Below are 16763 nucleotides of genomic sequence, written 5' to 3'. Positions count from 1 at the left end.
AAGGTACAAGAAAAAACACGGAACAAATAGGCGTGCAAACTATCAACATGTGTCGTGGGCGAAAGAGACAAGTGGCGCAAGATCAAAGAAAATATATTTAGGTTAAACAAGATTGAAATATGTACAGAAGGTTTATGAGTGGTGTCAACTATTGGGACTGTCGCGTCGGCTGAATTAATTTTTGGAACGAGACAGAGCTCGGATTATTGTGCTGGCGCACCTACGAGCACGTTTCCCTACAATTTTTCTAATTCATCGCGATTTCGTCCCCTGTCATCGAGATCCATCCTTTGGAAAGCAATAATATGCGTGTGCGTAAAAATCGAGGACCATAACTGTTATAATCAGTATGAAAAAGATTATTAGATAACAGTTATTTATCTGGTTTAAAAATATTTAGTTACAATTTAGAGTATAATCGTTACTGATAACTGAACTGCGAAATTGATGAACTCATAGCAAAATTGGGTAGTCATAATTTAAATTATTATAAAGATTAACGGAATTTAGGAATTTCGATTTATTTTTTTAACCTTATCTATTGTTTTAAATTTTAAAAAATAATTGTAAAAATTCTAAGCGACCGAATTTATGAGATAATAATCTAATAAACTATTATCCAAGCGTATCATTTTTCGTTTATAATCAGAATAGTCATCTAATATTATTATAATGATGTTCATTATACTTTTTTATATTAATTAAACAAATATTTGTTTCAATTATAGAAAAACTTTCGTTCGTAATTTTCATTAATTCTCGTACAACCAAAGTTTTTCATCTCAAGATTTCTTTGTATTCTTCAAGATTCTTATTATATTTTTCCAAAAGCACCAAATGCAATAGCTTCATTGAATCCTGCAAATAACTATTATTTTAGAGCTTGATGTAATTGTTTGGTTCTTGTTAGCATCGGAATAGGGTCTGCCATAGTCGCGTAATTAAGAACCACATCCGACTATGATAACCATTCGGCGATATTCTGTCGAACGAAAAATTCCATTGTACGATCATTTCTTGGATGGCTGGTTGTTATTTATTAGCTCGCGCTTGCAACCATGGTCGCGACCGGTGTCATTTCCGCTCGCTTATTACCAATAAGTTCCAAATAAGATTATTTCCTTCCCTATGCTACTGATAATAGTAATAGTCGCCTCATTACCTCGGGATTGCGGTGTAATTACGTACGAAAGCACGCGAGCTACGCGCTGAATTACAAACTGCAGTCGCATCGCCGCGAGAAAAGGAGAGGAGCCGCCGGTTTTCTTTCTCGCGTTTTCCTCGCGACGCGACGCGGATAGCTCGGCATCGGAAAGCTCGAGAATAGAGCAATCGATGGAATGCCGCGGCGTTATGCAACAACGTCGAAAATACCGTGTGTGTCGCGTAAAAAGGTCGCAACACGCGTGAAAGGGGGCGCACCGTTTCGCCGTGTTTTTGCTGAAACCGCAAGTAAATTCGCAGCAACGATCCGGCGCACCTGCGTTTCGTTTCGCTTGATATCACAGCGACGCGATAAATTTTCATTGCCACGTACGTAGGAATAAACTTTTATTGGCCATTCAGCGGCCCGGAGTTTGAACGTTCCGCCTGCGCCGCGGCGTTGGCCAGCGCTACGCGCGCCCCTTTTCCTCGGCCGCCTAAGAATCGCGGTCATTTCAGTGCGTTAAATGCCGCGAACATCGACAGACATCATTTTAACTATTTATTTCTCTCGGCGAAGCGGTTTACGGTCGCGACAACAGATTTAGTACCGTTGTTTATCCCATTCCAGACGTGTTTCGCGTCGTCCGCGCAGCCTCTCGCATGAATCAGAAAAGAAACTGCAAAGTTGGCTGCGTCGGAAGCAGGTACCCACGGCGGACAACAAAAGTACTATTGGCTAGTCGTCGTATTTTTCTCTGCGGTTCTTTTCGATTTTGTTTGCAACAGAGGAAACGACTGTTGCTTCCGTGTAACGGTTTCTCTCGTCTAGTCCCTTGCATTACGATCCCTTTCACAGCCGCGTCAATTAGCACTTCGTCGTCCCCGATAATTTTCGTAATAGAACGAGGCAATAATAGTTCCCTGCTTGTCTACATTTAGAGAGGAAGTCATTGGGGATGGACACTTTTATTTAGGACAAGATAACAAGAAAAAGCTAAATGACCTCTTTTATTCTACTTTGAAAGAGTCGAAAGATCACTGCTCTTACCATAAGAATGCGTAATGTCGATTAGTTTCTCCTAAGACTGCATGTCTTGTTTTTAATTTTTTTTAAAATGACATTTTGTGTACGTTAAAATAAGGTAATATTGGTATTGATCTTACACGCATTGTTGCTTTATTAACCTCTTAGGTACGGCTGAATTTTGTGCGAATTAAATTTTTCATAACTAATTACCATTTCTCTTGGTATATATTTTTTTTTAGTATAGTTATATATAGTATTAACTAAATATGTATTTGTTTCTTAGTGTATTGTACATATACACTTCCACTATAATCGTTTGCTTTAATAACTAATAATACAATTGAATTTTTACAAGCACGAAACATCCGCGAAAGCCACTATTATGGCGCGTCGTGTCTAAAAGGTTAATTGCAAGTACTTGTAATATAATATACTAATGATAAAATTAAGAAGTAATTGCTTTGTGTAAAAAGAGACTCGAAAAAGATAACAGAAATTTATGAGCCCAGATATCTTGCAGGTTAATGATATAATAAGCGAGAAAAGTCGAGGGCACCTTTTATGACGCATGTTTAATTTAACCATTTACTACAGATCTATAATATTCCGTGTCTACCATTCATAAAACTGGTAACGACATTAAAAATGTCACCCCTTTAATTACTGTTATAAAACAAGTCCGTCCGATGCTGTATGCCAACATTCTTGAAGGAATTCTTGATTGAATGGAATAAATGAAAATTCAATAAATAGTAACAGTACATCATACATGAGTAGTATTACTTTCGAGAGTAAAAACGATTAATTGACATGGTTGCATATTAACTGACAGCGGCTTCAAATTAAGTCTGATTAAATGTACTTAATATAGTTACAAAACAAGTACAATTTTCTTACAGGAAGATTCACAATTTTAGAGATAGTGGCAATGTTTCATTCATGGTACTTCTATCCCACTTTCGTTTCTAGATTTTAATAATAAAAGAATTAGATTTTGTTTCGATGCAGAAGAAATGAATAACATTTATAAATCATGCACGAAATCTCTATTGCGAATCTGCTGCTTTATAAGAATTACAAGACAGAATTTACTTAAAAATATCCATTTTTATTATACTGCATACTTGGACTAAGAAATTTCCTGTTTTCTACACGATAATTATAATTTGAGCAACTTTAAACTAAAAAATGGGAAGCCGGTCGGATTTATCGGCAGTGTAAGTATTTAGTATGTCCCAAAAATATGGTATCTTACGAAATGAAGTCATTTGAAGTAACTTATTCCTTAGCAAAAATGCAGTCCGTGCCAGGAGCGTTAATAACTCGCAAAACAATATCGCCGATTGCATTTTTTCTGAGGAAGAAGTTACTTCAAATGACCTCAGGAATCCTTCATTCTCCGGGAGTACTATAATTTTAGGACACCCTGTAGCACTGACACGTTCCTTACCAACGTTTACTCCGATAACAGTGTTCGTAATTGCGGCGTTTTATTAAATGCAACGTATCCTCTTGTAAAATCGATATGCATGAAATTAACTTGATCCACTTCACACAAACTACAAAATCGCGGCAATCGTACATGCATATGCGGTGGCTGGAGGCGAGCGTGTTAATCGAATTTCAAATCGAAACACTAAGTAAAACAGGTTCCAGTAAAAACGCGCGAGTTTTTGCAAGCATAAAATGAAATGCAAAAAGTAAAAATACTGGGCAATTTGGTTTCAGCCTTGATGAGTTTGAGAAAACAGTGCAATGCTTTTTGAAAGATCGCGAAATGAAAATTCAATGACGTAAATATTTTCACGTAAACGCTTCTAAAGTCGTAAATGCTTTTTTAAACGGCATATGTTTTACAAAAAGACCGACGACTTCGTAATCTGCTGCCTCCAAGGTAGCACGACACGTGCAATCAAATGAATTCATGCATTGAATATGCTGTTCGCGAATGTTACCTTTTTGTAGAATAAAACGTAAAGACGCTGAATCGGAGCGTTAACGTTCGTTAATGGTGTTAATTGATATTCGCCTGTACAACGTACTTGTTTCAAATAGATTTGCATAGTTGATGGTGTTTCGTCGTTCGATGTCGACGGTTTTAATTACGCCGGCGATCCGTGACCTCTAGAATGCGTAGAATCTCTGTCTAGAATCGTTTGAAATATTGACGAGAAACGGCCGACGGAAATCGAAGACGGATGTCTATCTCTGTTGCATAAAATTTCGAGGCGACATCACGGCAAAAGCATTTCAAAGTCGCAATACCGCGTCACGAAACGATGTCAATGATACCCTCGCAGTTATCATGGGACGCGTTATTCAAATGAATTCGAACGAGCATTCTCCAAATGGCTTATGTAAGGATTGCTTTATGTAAAAAATTATTTATGCCAGTCCCCCATTTGAATTTCTAACGAAGGCACGCTACGATCGTTGACAATAACTGCTGTGCGTGCGATACAGATAGAATACGGCGGACTGCGTGAAGCTGTTTATATCGAGTATGCTTCGACAATGGAATTTAACAAAAGAAATACTGCGCTACTAAGTTTATATATTTATTTAATAAAACTATTTAGACACTTCTTGGCTGTAGGTCAAAGTGTACGAAATATACAATTACACTGTAGACTTTCGTTGGCATGTGTAACAGGAACATCAACCACATTGCCTAGTTATATCTTAATCTAATTCCTTGCGGCAAAATGATGATGTCAGTCTCGCAAAGAACTCACGCAGCTAAAGTTTAGTAGATATGGAATCGCAGATATTCAGGTGAACGTACAAGAGACGTATATTATATTAGTTCAACGATATGAATGATATTTTATGGTTCAATATTTTCGAAATCGAATTTATATATAATTTATTAAAGAGATTTCCACATTTTTAAAACATACAGGGTGGTTCACGCAACTTGCGCACCTTCTGCAATTTACAAAATGTGCAACGGGCAACAAATTTTTTAATAACAAAGTTGTGTGGTTTGAAGAAGGATAGTATAATACATAGCGTATTTTTTCTTTTTATAGATGAAGCCGTTCCAGAGATTTGAAGGTGAACTTCTTTTTCTTAAGTGGAATACAATATTTAAAATAAAAATATGGAGGAATATTGAATTCTAAGTAAGAAACTACTGACCTTTATTACCCTTAAACCTAGAAGCTAATTTCGCTTTATTTTTTTGAAAATTATCTTCACATTTATATGCGTTACACTATGTTATATTTGCATTATTATAAAGTACATTACATTGTATGTATGTATTATGTTATATGTATCTCCACTACATACTATGTCCCTTTAATCTGAGCATATTTCATATTCAAAAATGTGTCGCACAATGCATAAATAGGATGCCTATATTGTTATATATCACTGACTTATATGTAATCAACAATATAATAATATGTTTATATTATACAATGATATTATGCCGCGACTGAGAAGTATTGAACGACGATTCGAAACGAATTATTAAAGCTCCATTGTCTCGGGATCTAAATAGTAGAGCGATCTGCAACTAGCAATATTTTATCTGAGTAACGGGTGATAGGAATATTTTGTGCATGATCGCTATTGAAGAAAATGCTTGCAAACGCATTTTCCTGCAGCGCTCGCTTACTGGAATTCACTTCGAGATTCGCGCACGCACGCACGCATCATGTCGGAACGTCGATTCACCTTGATTATTTGAAACGTGGCTTCCGTGCCACGACAGAAGGACGTCGCGCGTTTTTTTTTTTACCTGTCGCCTATCTTTTTTACCGAGACGAGATAATCGATCACGCATTCGAAGGACTGACTCCGAGCACTATCGATGCAAAAATTGTTTGCGGTCTTTTAATTTCGAAAGGAGGAGTCACTGGAAGTAAACCGCAGAGAGCATAAATTATGATTTACAATTTAACACGTACCGTGCCGCGTGTATCACCAGTGGTGCACGCTTACGTGTTTATTTAATGCGCCGAAAAGACATTTTATGAGAAGTTTAAAACTAAAGAATTAATTTCCACCAAAAGAATGAGCCATAATAAGTTTGTTTCATTGTTATATATACAACAGTTATTAATTGCATGTAATATATCAATTTTTAAAGTATCAATTGGCCAGAATGAAGAGTTGAGTAAACTAAGTTCGGGAAGGAACGTGCTAATATAATTAATTTTTACTTTTCTTGGAATTAATAAATTATTATAATGAGAACACCGAACGGTGGTACTATGGAACGATGGTACTTTAATCTAATATTGTTTTCAGGCAATCATTATAATAATGTGTATTTTAAAATATTTCAATAGTATTCTGATTCAAACTTTTCAAGAATCGTCGCATAAAGAACTAGACCAAACGAATGAAATAAAAAATCAATTGGGAAATGATAAATAATATATGATTTTCTGCCGGGTCATTAGTCACGAATAGGATACGTACAGTATATTTTCCTCGATCGTTCTTCAGCTTGTAAACGTAAATTGACAATTTGGGAAGGGATAATACGATTATTCGAGACTTGCGCCTTATTGTTATAGTTATTGATATCTACGGGTGTATCAAAATTATTGTAACTTGGGGAAGGGTTCCTGAGGTCATTTGGAGTAACTTCTTCCATAGCGAAAATGCAATCCGTGGCTTTGTTTGCGAGTTATTAACGAAAAAAAGTAGCCAATGAGACGCGAGCGCGCGAATTTTCAACGTGCTGCAACGAGGTCCAGCCAGCGAACTGAACCCTGCTTCGCTCCGTGGATTCGCTCAGACTCTGAGTCGCATTCGAAATAATGAACAAGAAGTGAATTTTTTGAATTTTTACTAATTTGAAAATCTTAGAAATATTAATAAGAAAATCATTCAATTAGCTGTAAATCCACGTCATGCTCTGTTGATAGTCCGTTAACCACGAACAACATATGACAAACTGCACAGCTTAATTTGTAATGAAAGTTATTGTAGCGGTTGGGTTACAGTCATGACCGCCAACGTTTCTTTAAGAAACATTTGAAAATTTATACCTGCTATCACATCTAATATATCCACATGAAATCCAATTTTTGTGCTTCAGTCATCAATGGTCATTGAAGCGGCTATTAGTGGTTATTCAAGCGATTATCAGTGGTCATTCCAACGGTTATCAGTGTTCATTCCAACGGTTATCAGTGTTCATTCAAGCGATTATCAGTGGTCATTCTAAGGGTTATCAGTAGCCATTCAAGTAGGTATAAGTAGTCATTCAAGTGGTTGTCAGTGGTCGTTCCAGTGGTCATGTGTGTTCATCTTAGTGGTCAGTTCTGATGATTTTTCCAAATTTTTGTTCCCCTCACCTGCATTTCTTGTTGTTGCTTTCTTTCTTCTGCTGCTTTCCTTTGTTGCTACCGCTTCCAAAACCAACATCACATCAAAATGTGAGTCTCATGCTCTTTTTTTATAAGTTATGCTCAAATGTTACGAGTACAGTATATTATAAAGTTAATTGTGTTACAATAATTTTGATACATCCTTGCATGTTGGTATCTTCTCTTCTCAAATTGTTTATTTTTCTTTACATGTCGAGAGACAATTGGAGAGAATTTGAATAGCATGAAATCAGCCCATTGAGAGGTTAAAAGATTATTCTAAAAATATAGACATGTTCATAAGACTCTTCACCATTTGCATCATGTCAAAAATTTCCTATCTGCATAAATTAAACTAGACAGATGATTTTTGCCGCTTTTGTTATAATGTTCTATGTAAAATCCGGACCGAATCATGTGCTTGTGAAAATATTAAAATAGCGCTATTGCAGGTAATGGTGAACCATTGAAACTGTTGGACAACGTGACCGATGGGGTAAAAGTAAAATTTGACGATAAAGCTACCTCTTACGACGAGTTCTCCAAGCATTTATCAGGGGTCCGTACTGCCACATCACTATAGGACAGATTTGGGATCTGTACAGACATTGCATCCTATGAGCTTTTCTATTTCCATTGATTTTCCATTTCTTTTACTATTTCTTGTCGCACTCAGTATTACCGATAGTTTGAAGAAGCAAATATTCTGTATATTTCATTTTTACTACAAGTGCTGAATATTATTTGGAGGCAATAACTGTATACTAATATTCTGCTGATACACTTACGATTTCTAACCTTTTAATAATTATGAAAATTTCTTTCCCTGTCGATACCTTCTACTATTTTCTCGTCTGCTTTAAAATCTAACGTATAAAGAAAAATAACTAACAGAATTCGAGCGCAGAAGTACTTTTGAAGTATATGTATTTGGAAAACTGATTTCGTTAAATCGCTTTCGTTGTACATATATTTAAAAGTTTGTAAGGAGTTTAATACTAGGTTTAAGAGTTGTTTGAACGAAGTTAAATTAGTAAAGTTAGATAAAATTAAAAGTCGTATGATCTGTGGCCTCCAAGTCATAAAACGTGTCGTAATTCATATGAAGTGTACAAAATGCTCAATCCTTGCTAACAAGCTTAAATTTCTTAAATATCTAAAACTCTATTTTTGGGTGGCAAAATAATTCATTGGGCACAAACTTAGGATCCGTACAGAAATTGCATGCAATGAATTTTTTGCAATGATATCACTGTAAAGTTTATACAATTAACGTTTTAAATACCTATCTGCATGAAAAAATGTATAAAACATTTGCTATGCGAGTTCCATCACTAATTACGTAATTATAAGAAATAATTGCTTACCTGTCCGTAAAAATAATTACACTTTATATTGTACTTCTATAGTAAATTCATAAATACTATTTCCCTCATTTAAATGATCTCACTGTATACATTAACTGTCTCCAAATAATACTTAGCACTCGTAGTAGAAATAAAATATAGAATATATTCGTTTCTTGCTAACGTGCTTAAATTCGTGAACTATCGGTAGAGCAAAGCGCGGCAGGTGATGGTAAAGAGGCACTAGAACTCCCCAAAATTAAAAAAAAAAAAACTATAAAATGCTATGCTGTATAGATTCTAAGTCTACGGTATAATGTTATCACCTAAAATGAGACTTCAGAAGCCCTATCATTAATTCTGTGTCACGATAATCGTTACCGACATTTCAGAAATTAAAGGTTCTTAGTGAGAACCGAGTATTCGATATATCTCATTTACAAGCGAAGGAAATGAAAATATAAGTTTAACATAATTTAATTTATTAAAAATTACGTTTTATGTTACGTCAAGCTAAAATTTCATGAAGTATTAGTATATCTGTAATTTGTAAATTTGCAACAAACATTTATTACCATTAGTCGAAAAGATATAGACCCGGATAAAAATAGTTTCCGCGGGTTCGGGAAACCTTGTATTGTCTAAAGCTGTGAGGGCAGCACTGCTGTAGAGCATAAAACAATCAGAGAACAGTTTTTGTACCGTGCGTCAAATTTCTGAACTCTTTGCCCCTGGCATGACATAATATGGTGAGGCTATACTATACTGTAGTAATTCTATGATTTAACCCTGATGCACTATATGTATACATTTTACTAGCGGCACCCGGAGTCATTCAATAACAATGATATAATAATAGTGACCACTGATAATATATGTGATCCTTAACTTAGTCACGAATATTTATTCATAGTTTAATGATAGTTTATAAAAAATAAATACTGAGACAAATTTTATGCAGGGGAAGATTAAGATTGAAGTATGTTATTTTTATACATATTGTTTCCATTATTTAGTGCATACAGTAATAAATACAATTTATGTAAAAATGATAATATTAAATTAAAAAGTAAATATATGTCTGTGTTTTTAAAGTTTTGTTGTAGCTATATCTAAGCAACATATTATTTCAAAGGAGAATGGCTCATATTATTGCACATGACATACACAAAAAGCCGCACACACAGGATATTAAAATAAAAGAAGATGTTACATTTTATCAAATGGGTTTTTCCCAAAAGATTCTGGATGGATTATTCGGTTGTGGATTTGAGAAACCATCGCCGATACAGCTAAAGGCTATTCCATTGGGAAGATGTGGATTTGGTAAATACTATTTTATTCAATTATACTTACCGAGTTGTTGATAGCTCATAATTAATAGTATTAATTATTCGTTATAGATCTTATAATGCGTGCCAAATCAGGGACTGGTAAAACCTTAGTATTTTGTGTGATAGCGCTTGAGATGGTTGACATACAGGTACCATCTGTGCAAGTATTAATGCTAGCCCCAACCAGAGAAATTGCTGTTCAGATTTCGGAAGTTTGTTCCTCCATAGGATATGAAATGAATGGTAGATTTTATTTGAAAGTTGATAAAAGATTCTTATTACATTAAGGAATCAAAATGTAAATACCATTTTACTGTTTTAGGCTTAAAAGTTGAAGTATTTATTGGAGGTATGGCTTTCGATAATGATAAAAAGAAAGTAAATGGTTGTCATATAGCTGTTGGTGCTCCAGGAAGAATTAGACACTTAATTGAGAAAGGACTGCTAATAGTTGAAAATGTTAGATTATTTATTCTAGATGAAGCTGACAAATTAATGGAAAGCAGTTTTCAGAAGGACATTAAGTTAGTACAATAAAAATTATACTGTTATCAGTTAGGTATTGGAAACAAGTAATCTATAAGCTTTTAAAATTTTCAGTTTTATTTTTTCAAAATTACCATTGAGTAAACAAGTAATAGCATCGAGCGCAACCTATCCTGGTGACCTTGAAACCTTTTTATCAACATATATGTGTTCTCCGGTTTTAACATCTCCAGATAATGATGGACCAATACTCATTGGACTCAAACAATTTGTAGCAATTGTTCCGTTTCATCCAAATGCAATGAAACAGGTTTGATTTATTTGTGATATTTCATTAAAACAAATTTATACAGGGTATATACGTATTTCTGTAATTTCAAATAACTGTTAAATGATAAATCATGTAAAAAATATTGAAGTTGTTTGAAAATCGCTACGAATTTGTTAACGTTTTTAGAAAATTTTTTATTTATATCGACACAGCAGAAATTCTCAATATCCTGTATGTAATTATCTTACTATAAGGTACTCATATTTACTTTGTATATTAGGTTCAAATAAAAGTAGATCAACTGATAAAAATATTTAATAAAGTACAATTCAAACAAAGCTTGGTCTTTTCGAATTACCAATCAAGGTGAGTATTGTATTGTAATCATTTTTTTTATGCTTGGATAACAAATTATGTTTGATATTTAAGATAAAATTTCTCGTTTCAGAGCACAGTCTGTGTGCAATAAAATTAATTCTATGGGTTTCACGGCGACTTATATTGCTGGAAATCAAGACATGAAGAAAAGACTTGAAGCAATCAATAAATTAAAAACATTTAAATGTAGAATAATGCTAACGACAGATTTAACTGCAAGAGGTATAGATGCAGATAATGTGAACTTAGTCGTTAACTTTGACTCACCTATAGATGCGGCGACATATTTACACAGAATAGGAAGAGCTGGACGTTATGGATCGTATGGTATTTCAATCACAATAATTGCAGACAACGAACTTGAAACATTCACACAATTATTAGCCTCAGTTGGTGGTTCAAACTTCTATGTACTAAAACTCCCTACAAATCCAGAAAATATTTGGACTACTCCTGTTAGCGAACTTGAAAAAATTTTTGCTAAATCTGAAGCTAAAGAAAGTGCGTTAAGATCTGATATATATACCGAAAGTATACATGATCTAATTTCAATAGATGATAGAATCCGATTAAAAAGTGACAAAAATTTAAATAGCGATGAAGACTTTGGAAATGAAACCAATACAATAACGAATAATATACAGTCCACGAAAAATGTAAAAGGTACTGTAAAGAAGAACAGTAAAAATATACATAAAAAAAATAAATTTAAAGCGAGGTACTCAAATTTGGAAAATAGTGATGATAAAAATGAATTTGAATCTATTAAAGAAGACAAGAAGGAAATGGAAGTCGAATGTTATAGTACATCGCAACCAAAAGTGATACATAAATTTAAATTAGATCCTGTTCCCGACAATCCTTCTGATTGGGAAAAAGCTAATGAAGAGACGGAGTTCGAAGTTGACTTGACGGACGTGCGACAGGCTGATCTATCTGATACTGATATTGAAAACATTATTGAACGCTTAAGATATAATTTTCCTGGCAAAAGTTTAGATGTAGAATCTACTAGAGATATTATTACAAATACAGAGTTACTGACAACGGAGCCAGATCATCAATATCATCAGAATGAAATAATCAATACTTTTCGTCATTTCAATGAGACAGATAACAGACAAAACTACATTGACGAAAAGCTTGAGGAAATTCAAATAAAACAGGCAACTGCGTGGAAACAAAAGTTGGATGTCGAAATTGAATTATTCAATTACACATTGGAAACTGTGACAGAATCTATACAAGGAATGTTTTACGTCGATTATATTAAGAAGCTCAAAACATTTTTTAGTGTACAAAAACAAGCAGTTTTGTGCATTTATCCAGAAATACGTAATGAAGATGAAGTTAACGATACATATCTGTATTCTGGATCATCGGATACAGATTTGTTGCAGCTATATAGAGAAATAGAAGATTTCAAATCATTACATAGAAAATCTGACAAAGAATTCTCCGCTTATTTTCCGTACCCTGTTAACGTATACGAATATATGCCGAATCTCATGATTACTAATTCCGATATAGATGATTATCGAACAGCATTACAGTATTTGAGATCGAGCCCGTATCCCGGCCGAAGATTGATAGAATTAATAGAATTTGTACATAGCTTAAGTGAAGCTGAACAATATAACATCCTTCAAAAATTAAATGATCTAAAAGAGATATCATTTGATGAATTATTTACGATAATACAATATGAAGCAACAAACCAGGATGAATTCGATCAAGAAGGATGTGTAGCAGATGAAATCTATTTAAGAGAAGATATTGGACAATTTGAAACTGTGGACCAAGAAGATGTAGAACAAATAGGAAATTTCAGTTACTGGAATAACGACACTAATTATTATCATCCACCAAATAAAGATATTAACGAAGACGAAACGAATATTGAACAGTTTTTAACATCATTAAGAACCGAAACAGACCGGTTACACATGGAACTGTATAAAACTCAGATGCTTTACGGGTGGGCACCATGAAGTGGATAATGTAAATTTAAACAATTTATATATGTGATAACAAATATTGTATTATTTTTCCAAATTTTATAAACAATTTCATAAGTTCGTTCGCATATATACTAATTATGATGCAATTAATTTAACACAAGATTATGCTTATATAGATATGTTTTATATTGAAGTATTTTATTAGGAAATAAATTTATAAGAGAGTAGCTCATGTACATATTACTGACAAGGTATGAAATGCAGGAATCTAATAGTCTGTGACCAGGATTGAAAAACAATGTCATACAATTACTATTATTAAACTACAGATTTTTATGCGTTTATAATAAATGTATCAAAGTCAAACATAAGACAGTGGCAATTGTAAAATTTATTACTATATTATTATCAATTTGGTAATTGCAAAGCTCAGAGAAAGAATGTTTTATTAATCAGGTGCCCTTGAAATATTTTATTAATTTCGGTGCATGTAAACATTATTTGGTTTTTAGAGATATATAGAAAATTATGATTAGTAAAATATTACTTCTTTTAAATGTCTAATTTAAACAATTCATATCACCTTAAATTACTATTCCAAACATATCACAGGTATTTAATTATTTTATGATCGAATTTAAAAAATTTCGCAATTCGTTACAATTGTTAAGAGATGAAATCAGTTTTGACTTAACTTTTGTTTACTACGAGTTAAATATTTTCATTTTACATAAAAATTCACAGTCTAGTTATTACTAATTATTACGCTGTATGTAGGAAATGCGAAATGACCTTATTTACATATTTGTTCATTGCGGGCCGGCTGTGAGTTAGAGAGATCAGGTTTCTAAGGCGTTTCTTTGAGGGGCACGCAAAGGGGAAAAAAAAGCCACCTTACGAAACTCGTCTCGTGAGAATTTGGGGTACGCGCCTCGTCGTGTCCGTCCTTTATTCGCAAAATAATCGTTTGAGCTGTCCGCCTGGCATACTTCAGTCGGTCACCACGTGCTTTCGCGTGAAGGCGTCTCTTAATCGCGGTCGTGGGTTGCGAGTTACATATCGTGATAATTAGTACGATTATCGATCTTTTTTTTTCTTTCGAATTTAGGTGCGTCCGTAAATACTCGTAGTTGTGCGCGCGGTAGAAACATGTTCTCGAGGAAATATTTCAAAAGGGTCCCGACTTACGTAGTGGAAGGCCACGACGAGGTAGGCTTTCGAATGGTCAACGTTTTCTTTGTTTGTTTACATCCAACTTGTTCCATACACGTTTCCGCCAAGCCACGCTAGAGGCGCTGGTCGTTGGACTACCAGTGACGTAGCTCACGTGACCAGGCATAATCATACGAAAATTTGAATGCGACAACTTTTCGCGCGCTTCATCGCAGGTGCTGCCGTTTATCTATCGTTGTCTGGGCTCCAAACATCTTCCGTTTGAAGGAAACACATTCATTCATTTGGATTCCCATCCTGACATGCTCATACCAAAAACGATGTCCGCTGACACCGTTTGGGATAAAAATCAACTATTCAGGTATACACAAGTACTTCACTATGTACATTTCGGGAATAAATGAATTTGTAATGCACTAATTACATATTCATTATTTCGCCCCAATTTCTGCGATTTCAGATTACAATTCATTCCTGTTGCTTTAGAATAAATTAAATTCTGTTGTTCTAAATCGTTCTTTTTCTTATAGAGAATCTCAATTTAGGTTAATATATAAATTTTACATTGGTTTAAGATACATAATACCATATATTTTTCTTCACTTGTATGCTCTTGTCAACCATTTTGAATTTACACATATCTTCCATGCTTATCTTTTTTCCTTGTTTGGAAAAACGTATCGCGTAGCAAACGCCAAAATAGTAACATTTTATGATTCCACGATTGTTTTAATTAATCATGGCATTTTTTATTAATATGGTTCAACCTTTTTTAAATAATTTATTTACAATGTATAGTATAATTATTTGCAAATAAATTAGCAATTATTTTTTTAAAGTATTCATTATCACTAGTACTATTTGTGATACCTTATCAAAAAAGTATGCATACAAATTAAATATTATACTAATTTGTGCTTTTGGCAATATAGTTCTCTATAATCTATACTTTTAATCACCGTGCTCGTTGATATATTTATAGTCATGCATGAAATACATTTGAAAGGCGGTGAATTAGATATAATTAAATCTTTAGAAATCCACAAAATGTTTAATTAATTATGTTTATCGTATAAAGAGCACCTGTGAATAGGCAGCTTTCTGTACAGTGATGCATGCACTGTCGGTAAGCAAGGTATCCAACATCAATTTTTTAAACGATTGAATCAAAATGAATTGCTTGTTAACTGTATAAACAAATAACCTATTAAATAGCTGAACAATTAAAGCAGTTCAGTAATTTTGGTTGTTTAAAAATTTATGACAAATATAGATTCTCAGTTTTCTACGCTGTTAAAAGGGTTGCAGTATTGAGGAGCGATCTTATGAAAACTTAGCCTTTTGAAATAAATAATTATTTCAATTAATGTCTTGTTTGAAAATTGAAAAGTTAAGGTGTGCAATATCAATTACTCTTTGTGAATCCTAATAAAAGTATGAAGATAAAATAGACTAGCGTAAAAATAAATTTCCAAATCTGAGCAAATAATTCCGCCATCCACGTATAGATGGCGTACCAGTCAAAGTGTTCATTGAGCAAACTTATATTTTGAAAATGTAATATAATTCATAATAAATATTTTTCTATTAAATATTTAGTTAACAATAAGCTAAGTAAAAGACACTTTTTTTTAAAACATACTTTTGGATCCATGAAACACAACACTGAAGGGGTTGTGACAGGCACAGGTGTCGTCCCGTAAAAAATATACTTTAGTCTGAAATTACGGACTTGTTTGGGGGAATAGTTTTCGAGTTTAGTGAATTTTTTGCACGACGAGCACAGTATTTTTCAGATACTAATACTGTGTTTCTGGCACAGTGAAATTAGCATCGAAAATTGGATGTTACCTGCGGCGTACGCTGGCCACCTGAAGCACCTGATCTGGGTCAAACCACCATGGGCAAATCAGATGAACGATGGCGTGACAACCTTCCTCATCGGCAAGCATAAGGACACCGGCTCAATAAGGTAAGAGTCCTGGTACACTATATCATTTCATTTTCATCAGGTGTCACAGTGAACGGGTAATTGGAGATGCTCATTAAAACCAACGATCCTGTGCCATCGTCGTGACCGTAACACGAAGGTCACTCGTATTAATTGAGCTGCTATTGTGAACTAAATGCACTGCGGACACAGAGTCAATTGAGATCTATAAGAAAAAAAAACAGCAGTTTATGTTAGAGAAAATAAACATTTATATTGTATATTTCTGTTGCTTTATCAATGAGCTTTTGCTTTCTACCGTTATGCAATGATTATGGAAAAATGAACGCATTTACAGGATTTAAAGATATGATATGTTTA

The 16763-nt window shown here is 34.0% G+C and overlaps 2 protein-coding genes across 3 annotated transcripts; both read left to right on the top strand.

Annotated features, from left to right (window-relative positions):
• The first annotated feature begins 1468 nt into the window (after positions 1-1468).
• LOC144476290 (uncharacterized) lies at positions 1469-13719 on the top strand. Of its 2 annotated transcripts, none has more exons than XM_078193017.1 (7): positions 1469-1533; positions 9945-10175; positions 10253-10426; positions 10506-10707; positions 10784-10979; positions 11221-11306; positions 11389-13719. In XM_078193017.1, the coding sequence occupies exons 2-7, from the start codon at positions 9989-9991 to the stop codon at positions 13307-13309; spliced, it is 2766 nt and encodes a 921-aa protein (XP_078049143.1). In that variant the 5' UTR covers positions 1469-1533; positions 9945-9988; the 3' UTR covers positions 13310-13719. The 2 variants fall into 2 exon arrangements, with proteins under 2 accessions (XP_078049143.1, XP_078049142.1); XM_078193016.1 differs by lacking the exon at positions 1469-1533 and adding an exon at positions 9653-9828.
• A 568-nt stretch (positions 13720-14287) lies between these two features.
• Positions 14288-16428, top strand: LOC144476291 (UPF0489 protein C5orf22 homolog). The gene is made up of 3 exons (XM_078193018.1): positions 14288-14488; positions 14668-14813; positions 16275-16428. Exons 1-3 carry the CDS (start codon positions 14429-14431, stop codon positions 16426-16428), a joined length of 360 nt encoding a protein of 119 aa, XP_078049144.1. The 5' UTR covers positions 14288-14428.
• Positions 16429-16763: the final 335 nt, after the last annotated feature.

This window comes from Augochlora pura, chromosome 10, assembly GCF_028453695.1.
Source record: "Augochlora pura isolate Apur16 chromosome 10, APUR_v2.2.1, whole genome shotgun sequence".
Classification (NCBI taxonomy): Eukaryota; Metazoa; Arthropoda; class Insecta; order Hymenoptera; family Halictidae; genus Augochlora; species Augochlora pura.
This window is presented reverse-complemented; position numbering and strand designations above follow the sequence as displayed.

Bases quoted from the DNA above. Each gene is read 5' to 3' on its own strand.
- LOC144476290 (XM_078193017.1), top strand. From the start codon at position 9,989: ATGGCTCATATTATTGCACATGACATACACAAAAAGCCGCACACACAG. The intron at 10,176-10,252 runs GTAAATACTATT...TATTCGTTATAG, and splicing joins ATTGGGAAGATGTGGATTTG to ATCTTATAATGCGTGCCAAA. The intron at 10,427-10,505 runs GTAGATTTTATT...TTACTGTTTTAG, and splicing joins CATAGGATATGAAATGAATG to GCTTAAAAGTTGAAGTATTT.
- LOC144476291 (XM_078193018.1), top strand. From the start codon at position 14,429: ATGTTCTCGAGGAAATATTTCAAAAGGGTCCCGACTTACGTAGTGGAA. The intron at 14,489-14,667 runs GTAGGCTTTCGA...GCTTCATCGCAG, and splicing joins TAGTGGAAGGCCACGACGAG to GTGCTGCCGTTTATCTATCG. The intron at 14,814-16,274 runs GTATACACAAGT...TTTCTGGCACAG, and splicing joins GATAAAAATCAACTATTCAG to TGAAATTAGCATCGAAAATT.